Raw genomic sequence first — 13,184 nt, 5'->3', positions numbered from 1 at the left:
CTGGAAAAACTAGTCCATGCTTTCATCTTTAGTAGGCTTGATTACTGTAACAGCATCTTTACAGGTCTACCTAAAAAATCAGTCAGACAACTACAGCTCATTCAGAACTCTGCTGCTTGAGTCCTCACTAAGACCAAAAAAGTGGACCACATCAGTCCAGCTCTGAGGTCTTTACACTGGCTGCCTGTCCGTCAGAGGATAGACTTTAAAGTTCTGATGCTGGCCTATAAAGCTCTGAATGGTTTAGGACCAAAATACATCAATGACCTCCTGACCCAGTATGAACCTTCCAGATCCCTCAGGTCATCTGGATCCGGTCTTTTATCAGTTCCCAGAGTCAGAACCAGACACGGAGAAGCTGCATTCAGCTTTTATGCTCCTTATATCTGGAACAAACTCCCAGAAAGCCTCAGATCAGCTGAAACACTCAGTTTATTTAAATCCAGGTTGAAGACTCACCTGTTCTCAGCTGCATTTGAATAAAGCACCAAATCCACACTTTAAGCTTAAATTTCAAAACTTACATTTAACTACTGATTTTATCTACTGTTCTGATTTTATCTGTTTTGATTTTATATACTGTTGTTTGTTTGTTTGTTAATTAGTTAGTTTATTTGCTTGTTTTATTCAATTTTAAATCATGCTTTTTATTTGTTCTTGTTTCTAATGTCTCTGTAAAGCACTTTGAATCACCTTGTTGTTGAATTGTGCTATACAAATAAACTTGCCTTGCCTTGAAAAACCTTCAGTCGGCTGCAACAAAAGTGGACAGGGACTAGAAAGAGGGAGCACATTTCTCCCATTTTGGCTTCTCTTCACTGGCTCCCTGTGAATCTCATCTTAAAGACCTGGTAGTATTCTATCACCCCAACTGAGCAGGTCAGTCTCAGAGCGCTGGGGTGTTTGTAAACCGTAAACAGGGCATTGAAAAGTGGAACTGTTTGGATTCAGGAGACAGACAGTATCTCTACTTTTAAGATTAGGTTTAAAACTTTGCTTTTTGATAAAGCATATAGTTAGGGCTGGATCAGGTGACCCTGAATCCTCTTAGTGCATCATGAGGAGCCCCCAGCAGCCTAGGCCTACTGCAGCCTAACTGTTCTTTTCACTCACTCTGCATTGAATAATTAGTTACCAATCATTTCTGGCACTCTTCGACAGTGTGTCTTTTGTCATGTCTGCACTTTCATAAAGACGCTGACTGTAATGACAGCTGGGGTGGACAAGGCTAAGCATCAGCCTTTCAAATGAATTTAAAGTCTATCTGGGTCTTTGGTTGATTAATAGGCTGGTGTGGAAAAATGCTGCCACTCCTCCTATTCTGACAGTTGTTATGATTTGGAGTGTTGATTCATTTAAACTAACATAATCATCCTGCTGCAACCAGGTTTCTGTAAGGCAGAGTAAATCCATTTGTTGATCAATTATTAAGTCATGTACTAACAGAGACTCGGAGGAGAGAGACCTAATATTTAATAATCCACATTTCACTGGGTTTTTTTTGTAAACATATTTATTGAGGGCAGCACGGTGGCACGGTGGTTAGCACTGTTGCCTCACAGCAAGAAGGTCCTGAGTTCAATTCCACCATCAGGCCGGGGTCTTTCTGTGTGGAGTTTGCATGTTCTCCCCGTGTTTGCGTGGGTTCTCTCCGGGTACTCCGGCTTCCTCCCACCGTCCAAAGACATGCAGCTTGTGGGGATAGGTTAATTGGATAATCCAAATTGCCACTAGGTGTGAATGTGCGAGTGAATGTGAGTGTGAATGGTTGTCTGTCCCTATGTGTTAGCCCTGCGACAGACTGGCGGCCTGTCCAGGGTGTACCCCGCCTTTCGCGCTATGACAGCTGGGATAGGCTCCAGCGCCCCCCGCGACCCTGAAAAGGATAAGCGGAAGCGGATGGATGGATGGATATTTATTGAATTTTGTATTCATAAACATCCAACACTTTAAACACCTTGAATATGTGGCAGTAAGAAAGCACTAAGAAAGCAAGACATTCAAAAAACAAATTAAAAAAAATACTAAGGGAAATTAAAAAAATAAAATAAAATAAAAAACAAAAAAAAAGTACAGGATAGTCTATACTGTATACATTCCCAAATTTAGTTGCATATTTTCATTACATTATCCTCTCTCTCCAGTTCCTCAACATCCCCAGTCTTTAATAGCTCCAGGATCATTTTCCAAATGTCAAAAACTTCTGATGATCTTTTCCTAACCACATAGGTCAGTTTCTCAGGAACTAAACTTGATGACACACTGTTTAACCATTGGTCAAAAGAGGGGCCACCAACATTCTTCCAGCATATTGCAATGCAACATTTGGCCTGGAGTAAGAAAAGGTCAACCATCTTTCTGTCTGAGCTAAATTACAGTCATCTTAATAAATGCCTAAAATACAGATGTTGGGACTTAATGGGACAGGGTGATCTGAGAAATATATTTTAACACTGAGCACTAAAACTTTTGAATCTTTTCACACTCCCACAAAGAGTGGTACAATGGACCCTTGTGATCAGTACACTTATAACATATGTCCACTATATTAGGATAAAACATTAAAACATTTTTTCAATTTCTACCCACAGCAAGAAAACGTATTTAGAAAACTAAAACATTGTGGCCCTCAGCTGAGCAGCCCAATAATACCATTCTAGGTTTGGCAACTGTAGCCCTCCTCTATCATAGGGCACGTAGAGGAGAGAGAGTCGAAGTCTTGGCTTCCTGTTGTTACAGAAAAAATTAGAGAGAAGCTTTCTGTTTTTTGGGAAAAAAGAAGGTGGCGGGGCTAGTGGAACTGATTGAAAAGCATATAGGAATTTGGGTAATATGGTCATCTTTTTTATGTTTATTCTTCCCAGTATAGATATAGGCAATGTTGTCCATCTGTTGATCTCTTCCCCCAATTCTGCTACCATGGGTTCGTAGTTGGTTGAACTAAGTTTGCTTATAGTTGGAGTTATTATGATGCCCAAGTATCGAAATCCTTATGCAGCATTCACAAATGGGTGGGATACTAATGGTTTTCTCCTCTCATTACCATTTAAAAATATAATTGATGATTTTTCTCTGTTCACCTTGAATCCCGAGATTGTACCAAGTTGATTAATCAATTCCAAGAGAGCAGGTATTGTTTCTGCAAGCTGTGATAGAAACAAAATAGTATCATCAGCATACATTGCTATCTTGTGTTCAATATCCATGGTCTTAATGCTGTGAATTGAGGTGTGTGATCTAACCACTATCGCCAGTGGTTCCATGTCTAAAACGAAAAGGTGAAATTGGTGACCCTTGTCTCGTACCTCGAAACAATTCAAAAGGGTGAGAGATGAAGTTATTAGTAGATATCATTGCAGTAGTATCAACAAGTATTATTTTGACCCATCCACAAAAATGTTCACCAAATCCAAACCGTTTAAGCACCTCGAGCATATAGGGCCATTCCACTCGGTCAAATGCTTTTTCTGCATCGAGAGATAAGATTGCATTGTCAGGGAACTCTTCACAGGCATGAATTATATTAAGAACTCTCCTCACATTGTGAAACCCCTGTCGGCTTTGCACAAAACCATTTTGGTCCGTATGTGTAATGGCAGGTAGTATCCTTTCTAGTCTCATTGCTAAAACGTTTGCTATAATCTTTGCATCGGAATTTAAAAGTGATATGGGTCTGTATGAACCTTGTTCAGGGGCCTCTTTGCCTGGCTTTAGAATAAGAGTGATCAGAGCATTTCGTAATGAAGCAGGGAGACTCCCTGTTTTAAAGGATTCCAAATACACATCTACCAATTGACTATGTGCACGTTAGCATATGCTACTTCCGGTGCGGAAACTCCTGTGGGGAGCTTTGTTTCCGGTGTCCTATTCGCACCTGGTTTACGGCCCAAAACAAGTTAAGCAAATGAATGAATCAAGCGGCGATTTACATTTCTATAGATGTCTCAGGCATTTACCCAACATATCTGTAAATGATGTTCATCGACTTGTTGATATGTTTTCCCCGCGCCTCAGAGCAAAAGAGAAAAGGGATTCAAATGTTATATTTCTCAGCTGTCCCTTGTTTATCGCGGGTGTTATGTTCTAAAAATAACCAGCGAGAGGTGAAATCAAGTAGCCAATTTTATTTTTTGATGGTGCAAAACGTTTGGTGGACATCGTGGACATACAGTACTGCACTTCAGAGTCACACTGCTAGCATCGATGCAGCGATTCTGTACTGTACAGGAGAGACATCACGGAGGAGATCGTCTGCAGCGATCAGGACGCAGGACACAATGTGACGTAAAAATAAGCAAACTTGCACTAAAAAAATCTGTGAAACAGCGAGGTGAAAGGTGAACCGCGTTATAGCGAGGGACCGCTGTAATTTTGAAGGTAAGTCACAACATACCCTTCGTAAATACTAATGTATAGAAACCGTTACCAGCAATCATTCATTTTTTGTGTGGCTTTTTTCACGGTTTGTTGACATGCTGTGTAGGTGTGTACTTGACTAGCTGATCTCGACATAACGGGGAAACATCTGGTTTGACTATTCGTCACCTGTAGTTTGAATGCTGAACATTTGCCTGTTTAAATCATCAGACCAGTCATTATACAGAGATGTGCTTCTGAATGTGGACGATGTCTCTTCTGCTGCAGTGATGCAGTTCTGCTTGTGTTGAGTGATGTAAACAACTGATCGATCTAAACTCTTTAAACGTCAAAATTGATCATTAGATTTTTTATGACACAGCAGCGGTGAGTGTTCCCACCTTCTCTTTGTAACTTAACGCAATCTTTCCGTTTTCGAGTTTTGGACATGATTTTGGAGGATATCGTCGCAGTAGCGATTGACTGCAAAGTAAAGCTACCGGAAATGTACAACCCCACATCCGGTCTCAAACCAGGAAGTTAGCATTTTCTCGTGCACAGGGTCAATGGGGCTATTATTTTCTCTTTAAATAGTTTATAAATATCTATCGGGAGCCCATCTGGGCCAGCTGTTTTACGTCCTTTCATGCTTGTGATGGCATTAGAGACATCATTCAGATCCAAATCCTTCTCCAAAGCAATTTTTGTATCTTCAGAAATACAAGGGATGGTCAGGCCATCAAGGAAACTCTGCGTTCAGAGTCAAGTAAGCCATCTGAATTATATAGCAATTTATAATATCAGTGATTCCTGAGATTAGGGACAAAACAGGTTTTAATTTTCTAAAATATATTTTTTGTTTTTTCAAAAACATATTTACTAGGGGTGCAACGATACACAAAATTCACGGTTCGGTTCGATACTTTGGTGTCACGGTTCGATATTTTTTCGATACAAAAAAAATGTTCATGCCTTTTTAATTTGTCATTTATTAAAATTATAAATATATATTTTAACTCAAAAGTACAGTTTTTAAATTTAACCCTAACCCTTGTGCGTGTTTTTTATTTTGACAGCGAATGCGCACCTGCGGACCACTTATGTGCAGCCCTGGTTATTTAGCTCGTCATATTGCAGCCCCAGAAATTCTTTTGTCCATGAAACCATAAAGCTGCACTTTCTTTTTGCCTCATAGTCTGATTTGTCATAACTTCTCCGTTTTGTGGTAAGCTTTTCTTTGGCTGTCACTTCTTCACCCTGACCTGTCTTATTTGGCTCAGTAGAACTGAAATATATATCCTGCTGCTTTTACACACGGACTCACATAAGCTCAGCGATTCTCTGCGCGATCAACCTCTCACATGTTTAAGCTTGCTGCGGGAGATTTCACTTGTCATGTTTGCATAGTAAGCTAACGATTGATAAGACGATGTCAGAGGAATTGGTGCACAAATTATCATCACTCACAGATCAGTGCTGTCGCTCTCTATACACAGTTTGCGCGATTGCAAAGTGAAAGCAAAAAAACAAGCGCAAATTCAAACGCGATTTCAATATGTCACATATTGACAGCGGCTCACCGATGCCAATGACATAATTACCCAGCTACATTTCTGAAAGAATGCAAAAGCATTGACATATATTTTTCCTACAATAGCCCGACGGGCAGGGAAGAGATCGATTTTTGTAGCCCGACTGGAAAAATCGCTAGCCCCAGGACGTCGGGCTAGCGATTTTGTGAGCCTTGTATCTGATTGAGGAATCACTCATCTTTGGAAAAGAGAGTTTATTACAGAGAAATGGCTCTTTCCAAAATAAAAGCTATACTATCCGCTTCTTCTGGGCTATATTCTCAGCAGCATATTAAACATATCAGGTCCCCATAAGGAGAATCCTGTGCTAACGGCTGTCTAAATGACTCGGGTAAAGTTTGTAGCATGCATGCTTGTTGTTTTTGTCTGCTTCCACTTGTCTTTGCACTAGGATGCTGTCGGAGTAAATGTGCAGTCATATTCGTTGTGTTCCCACTAGTGCTTTCAGGTTAATCTGAAATGACGTTAACGCCACAACACGACAAATCTCCGTTAACGAGCTACCGCGGATCGCCCTGTGCGTGGGGCTGGACGGCCAACACGTTAACGAGCTAACTGCGCTAACACACTAGTTCCCACCCATGTAATTGAGCATTGTGTGGCACATCCAACATACTGTTTTACTTTAGTCCATGACTCGCTTACCTTCAGGGTCATACTTCACATAAAAACCAAAATAGTTCCAAACGCCAGATCTGAATGAGGGTGGGGGAGGTTCAGTTTGCCATGTTGCAAAGAGAGCTTAACTTCTGTCTCGCTAGCTTGCCCTGCGCTCTTCCTTCTGACGATGCTGTCTGTGTTGAGCGCTCAGTGGATCTGCGCTGGACAGTGCAGCCTAGGCGGAGTAGTCGAACGCAGATTCACTGAGCGCTCAACACAGACAGCATCGTCAGAAGGAAAGTTGATAAATAAAATAAATTACAAATTTTGTATTGTTCGATAGATATGCGTACCGAACCGAAAGCACTGTATCGAACGGTTCAATATCGATACGAATATCGTTGCACCCCTAATATTTACATATAATTGTTACACAAAGTTTTGGCTGTCTCACCATGTTTTGGTCTCCCATTTTTTAATAATTTATGCTTTTGCTGGAGAAGTGCAAGGTTTTTGTCAACACCATCAGACACAAAGAAATGCAAAAATATATATTTTAAATTAAGTTGTTTCAGCAATTTTGACTATTAGCAGGTTCTCTGTTCTACTGTTTATGCACATATGTTTTCAAACTAATTATACCACGTTTAAAAGTTAGATTGTTTTGGCTTTTTATTATTAGAGTTACAGTCATACATATTTTCAGAAGCTTGTATTTAATCTCTATAAGTCGTGGCTAACACCGCTAGCATGAGACACGAGCGTGATGCTACCGGGATTCCAGCTGCTGCGGGCGGACAGGACGAGAGAGAGCGGTAAGAGGAAAGGAGGGGGAGTGGCAGCGTTTGTGAACGACAGATGGTGTAACCCTGGGCACATCACTGTAAAAGAACAACTCTGCAGCAGAGACATTGAGCTGTTAGCTGTTAGCATGCGTCCGTACTACCTGCCCCGGGAGTTCTCGCATGTTATCGCGATAACAGCGTATGTCCCCCCCTCGGCCAACGCAGATGCAGCCTGTGACTCTCTCCACTCTGTGGTCAGCAGACTGCAAACACAATCACCAAGAGCCCTTCTCATAATATCAGGGGACTTCAATCATGCCTCACTGGACTCCACACTGCCCACCTTCACCCAGTATGTGACCTGCCCCACCAGAGACAATAAAACACTGGACTTACTGTATGCCAATGCAGAAGAGGCATACAGTTCATCACCTCTCCCTCCACTGGGCAGATCTGACCACAACCTGGTGCACCTTGTCCCTGTGTATGAGCCCTTAGTGCGCAGGGTGCCACCAGCCACCCGCACAGTACAGAGATGGTCAGAGGAGAGCGAGGAGGCTCTTAAGGACTGTTTTGAGTCGACTGTGTGGGAGGTGATTTGTGATGACCACGGAGAGGACATCGACAGCCTTACTACATGCATTACTGACTCACCCACCCCCACTACTGCTGTTCCACCTCTGACACCTCAGACACTTCACACCTCCTCTATTCACCCTGCTCACTCCTCCCCACCCCCAACAACAGCATCCAATACACACTCAACACAAGGCTCCAGCCTGCCTCTCTCAACCACCCAGGTTAGGAGGCAACTGAGGAGGAAAGGAAAGCTGTGGGTCCAGATGGCATCAGCTCAAGAGTGGTCAGGTCCTGTGCAGACCAACTGTGTGGGGTGATGGAGCACCTCTTCAACCTGAGCCTGAGGCTGGGAAGAGTCCCACAGCTCTTGAAAACCTCCTGTGTTGTACCAGTGCCAAAGACATTCCCTATTCCGAGCAGGGTAAACTGTTCCCTCGATGTTTTTCTCATAAGGGTCTTCTGAATCGCTCTTTGTCTGGTCCCTCACCCAGGACCAATTTGCCATGGGAGACCCTACCAGGAGGCAAAAGCCCCCAGACAACATAGCCCCTGGAATCCCTGGGACACACAAACCTTCCACCATGGTAAGGTAGCGATTCACGAAGACGGCCCTGGTGGTTGCATTTGTTTGATTTCTATTTATTGAGAAGTAGAGATCCATGTTTTCTCCTATGAATTTTATGAAGTCAGAATCTTGTAACCAAATTTTAGGGTGTAAGCGCCAGTTAAAATAGTGTTTGTTCACTTGTACAACATTATAAAATAGCGAGACTGGGGCATGATCTGACAGAACAATACTACCGTGAATACTGTCAGTTACACTAGGTAACAACGATGAGGAGATAATAATCTATTTGAGAGTGGGTTTTAAATGTTGAAGAGTAGCATGAGCATTCCGTTCTGGTAGGACTTTGAGAGATTCAAATCTTCTATGTATCGAAGTAGTTTCTTTCTTGTTTGAGAATGTGAGGTATCTGTCCCTGACGAGCGATCAGTTTTTGGGCCCAAGGTACAATTTAACCCTTTACAGCCGATCGGAGCGGGCACGCTCTGTTTTGCGTAACTATTTTTAAATCCCGGTAGCTCTGCAACCACGTAAGCTAGCGCAATAATTTTTTTTGCATATGAAACTGGAGGAGTTGTACTTACATCTTATGCCATCAGCTTGTCCTCGGTCACAGTTTCCTTCCACATATAGCTTTGCAAAAACTGCATAAAAATCACTTGCAGCAACAAAAACATGATATTCCAGAAACACGCTTCGCCGATCCAATCAGCTGTTTGTAACACTTCCTACGTCCATCAGCGTGAACTATCACATGACCGCATGACCTGCCCGAAACCGGAAGTGACGTCATTTTGCGGAAATGTAGTTTTTTTTTTTACCATCGTACCTCATGAGCTTATACTTGTGTTTTTAAAAGTTATGTTTGACTTCATGACTTTCTGTGTCGTTTCTGGGATGCTTAGGACTCATATTGCACTGCTGGAAATAGTTTATTGTGATGCATATGCTGTTATTTTGCAAATTTGCACTATAATATTTATTTTCGTTTTTCCTGCAGTATATAAAAATTGGTGTATTTCAAAAATAAAACTATGAAGACACTTAAAATAAATTTCCTGTGGTGGGAAACTAGTTTGTGCAACTTTTTTGTATTTACAGTTTTGAGGGATAAGCCTCTTAAATTTCTCTAACTAGAAATATATGTTAAAAAAACAAAAACGATTTTAAATTTTTTTGTAGTTTATTGCACTTTTTTGCAATTTATGTAATTACTATGCACCTAATGCAGACATATTATTAAAGTTTGGGCTATAATGGTTGTATTGATGTATAGCAACTTGAAATGCTCCCAAAAATGGCTCCACAGCATGTAAAAATATAATATAAGCTCTGGCGGACTTGGTTCTATGGTAGGTCTTAAAGGGTTAAGTCACCTGCCAATATGATCTTACCAGGAAGGGTGGCCATTAACAAAAACACATTCTCGAAGAACAATGGGTTGTCATCATTGGGGCCGTAGACATTAAACAAATTTATATTTCCTTTCAAGAAGGTACCCTGGACCACCAAAAATCTACCCGCACTGTCATAAATAGTGTTATTTACCTGAAAAGGCACTGAGTTGTGAATTAACACTATAACCCCTCTAGAATGAGATGGGAAACAGGACGCTAGTACTTTGCATGGCCATCTCCTTTGTACTTTCACCAAGTTGTTTCTGAGTCGATGGGTCTCCTGGATAAAAACGATTGAGGACTTCAGATGCTAAAGCCTGGTAATAACCTGCTTTAGCTTAGTCACTTTTACCATCCCCCTTACATTCCAAGAAGTAAATTTAAACTTCTTATTTGGAAGCACCTCATGTTTTGAGGAGTATTGAAAAAACAAACAGAAAGCTGAAAATCTGCCATAAACAAATCTCCTTAGCTATCACCCCGAACCAGACAGCCCTCCCTCCTGTGCACTCACCGATCCAGTGTAAATAAGGGAGCAGTTAGACCAAACCAAGCAATCTTAAAAGAACAAAATACAACTAACAAGTTCTTCATGTCTCCCAGCGATAGTAAATATTTTCACGAAAATGTATATCTGAAATGTTCATTGGAGTCTCTTCTGCAGCTTATAACACAAGTGAAGAACCGATTACTTCTTGGGACAAAAGTTTATTTGTGAGGAGAGCTACCTGTTTAACAAGTGCATCAGACTTGTTTTTCTCTGAGTTAACTGTGTCTTCTACGTTGCTAATTCGCACTTCTGCTTCATCCATGCGTGCCAAGAAGTCCTGCCTGCACGTCCCTGTTAACGTCCTGTATGGCTTCCAGCACCACATCAATTTTCGTGGAAAAGTCATTTCTGATCTCGTGGAGAATCTGAATGACATCCATGTTGTGTGCCGTTCCAGTATTTTCGCCTACGCGTGGCTCAGGTCTAGCATCATCTGCTGAGTTAGCTTGACTACTAGCATACGATACATCGTCTTCCCCATTTGGAGAAGGGTTAGTTTTAATTTTAGTGCCTTCTTCGCTGGCATATTTTTGCATGATATTATACTAAATGGCCACAGGTGGTAAATTTCACTGTTCGTGGAGTAAAAGTATAATTCTAAGGCTTTTATGCCGGGAGCTCACCAAAAGCCATATGTTTAGCCACGCCCCCGACATTTCACTGTTTTACTCTTTGGTTTGGTGTTGTTCTGTACTCTATTCTTTTTTACTCATAACTAAAAGAAGTTTAGTTATTGTTGTTTTTTTGAATTTGCAAAATCTTCTTGTTGATTGATCGAAGATGACTCACAGTTTTGTCCATTTGAAATTATTTCAAAAACACAACAAAGGTACATTTTAGTTTTGTCTAGTGCTTTTTATCAGACTAACAGTACCTTAAACATAGCTTTTGTTTGTATGTATGTATAGTACAAAAAGAAGACAATCAAATACACTTCCCATAATGTAAATAGTGCCTGGTGTGTTCTGTCCTCAGGAAGGCTGCAGAAAGCCAAAACAAGTCTGTGGCCATAATGGCGAAACCTACAACACGGTGTGTGGCGCCTATTCTGACCGTGTCACTGTGGACTATGAGGCCCCCTGCAGAGCTGTGGGAGCTGTCTCTGACGTGGCCCCTGACTCAGCCTGCAGTTTGGTTTCATGTCCAAGTCTGTCCACTCCAGGCTGCCACCCTGTCACTCCACCAGGTGAGTGGAGTAGCACCATACATGAAAAGGTTAACTGGGGTCAGCCAGCAGATAAAATTACACCGTGTACATGACATTTATGTAGCGTCATGGGCAGTACGGTGGTACAGTAGTGAGGACTGGTTCCTGGCAGGGCCTTTCTATGTGGAGAGCGCGTGTTCACCCTGTGCCTGCATGATGACTGCAGCTCCCTCAGGCCAGGACATGCATTTTAGGTTAACTGGTGATTCTAAGTTGACTGTGGATGTGAGGTAAAGTGGTTAAAAATGTCTGAAACACTTTTAACTGTCAGTACAAGTAGGATAGTGTCACATAAAGATGTTGCATTTTATTATAATATGTTCTCTGAACTTTATCCAGGAGCCTGTTGTCCCATATGTGCCAGCATCCTGCAGATCCTCTGGAGCAAAGAGCGAATGAACACGTTCTCAAAGGTATGGACGGTTCACAGCTGTTTGTTTGTTTAGGTAACAAATCCACTGTCCAGTATGATATGTTTATGAATGATTTATGCTGATGACAAAGGGAGTTTCAAAGTACTATTTTCTTTAATCAGTGTTGTTAGGTTTGACTTATAGGTAGGGTATGAAAGCTAGAGCAGGTAAAATCAATATTGACCAGTTTTCATGGTGATGTGTCGTAACAACCAGTACAATCCACACATTCAAAGAAATCAGACATACATGTCCATAAGTTATGTGTAAGAATGAGAAATGACACATGTAAAATGAAGAAAGGGAGGTGCAAAAAGGCGTGGAAAGTTATGACACCAGCTGAAATCTGTCAGTAAATAGAAAGCAGTCCTGCAAACTAATAGAAGCTGATTCAGTCCCCACTGATGGCCTATAAAACGCTGTCTCATTACCGAGATGTACACCAGAAACATTTCATAATAGATAAAACCGTGAGCTCTCTCAAGATATTCACATCCTTATTTTTCAAAACATACTGAAAGCACTGTTTAGAGAAGAACTACTGAAGGTTCCAGTGGGCACTGTTGGGACCACAATCCCAAAGCATCCACTATAAACTGGCTACAACCAGGCGCTGCCCTTAAGATTTCAGGTAGAGGAGTAACAAGAATGATCAAAAGGGTTGTGCAAGAGCCAAGGACGACTTGTGGAGGGCTACAGAAGGACCTGGAATCAGCAGGTACAACTGTTTCAAAGAAAACAATAAGCAATTCACTCAGCCGCCTGTATGCACACTCACCATGCAACATGCCATTGTTTAAGAAAAAGTATGTTGAAGTCCGTTTAAAGTTTGATGAAATTTGCCTGTGAAGTACTGGGAGACTATGGTCTGGTCAGATGAGACCAAGATTGAACTCTTTGGATGCTACGTCATGTTTGGAGGGAAAGGGTACTGCATATCGCCCCAGAAACACCATACCCAAACTGAAATTTGGTGCTGGGAACATCATAGTGTCGGGCTGTTTTTTCTCTATACACCACTGGCATTCTTCATGTAATTGAATGAAGGATGAATGGGAAAATGTACCAACACATTCTTGATAAAAATCTGCTGCCAAGATGATGAAGATGAAAAGAGGGTCGTTGCTGCAACAAGACAAT

At 41.5% G+C, this 13,184-nt stretch overlaps 1 protein-coding gene across 1 annotated transcript in view; it reads left to right on the top strand.

Annotated features, from left to right (window-relative positions):
• Window positions 1-13,184, top strand: part of reck (reversion-inducing-cysteine-rich protein with kazal motifs) — a 90,220-nt gene that overhangs the window by 68,413 nt on the left and 8,623 nt on the right. The window contains exons 18-19 of the mRNA XM_026180915.2: window positions 11,400-11,610; window positions 11,971-12,044. Coding sequence (XP_026036700.2) covers window positions 11,400-11,610; window positions 11,971-12,044 — 285 coding nt within the window. The remainder of the gene's footprint in view (window positions 1-11,399; window positions 11,611-11,970; window positions 12,045-13,184) is intronic.

The sequence above is a fragment of the Astatotilapia calliptera genome, chromosome 9 (assembly GCF_964374335.1).
Source record: "Astatotilapia calliptera chromosome 9, fAstCal68.1, whole genome shotgun sequence".
NCBI classification, from domain to species: Eukaryota; Metazoa; Chordata; class Actinopteri; order Cichliformes; family Cichlidae; genus Astatotilapia; species Astatotilapia calliptera.
This window is presented reverse-complemented; position numbering and strand designations above follow the sequence as displayed.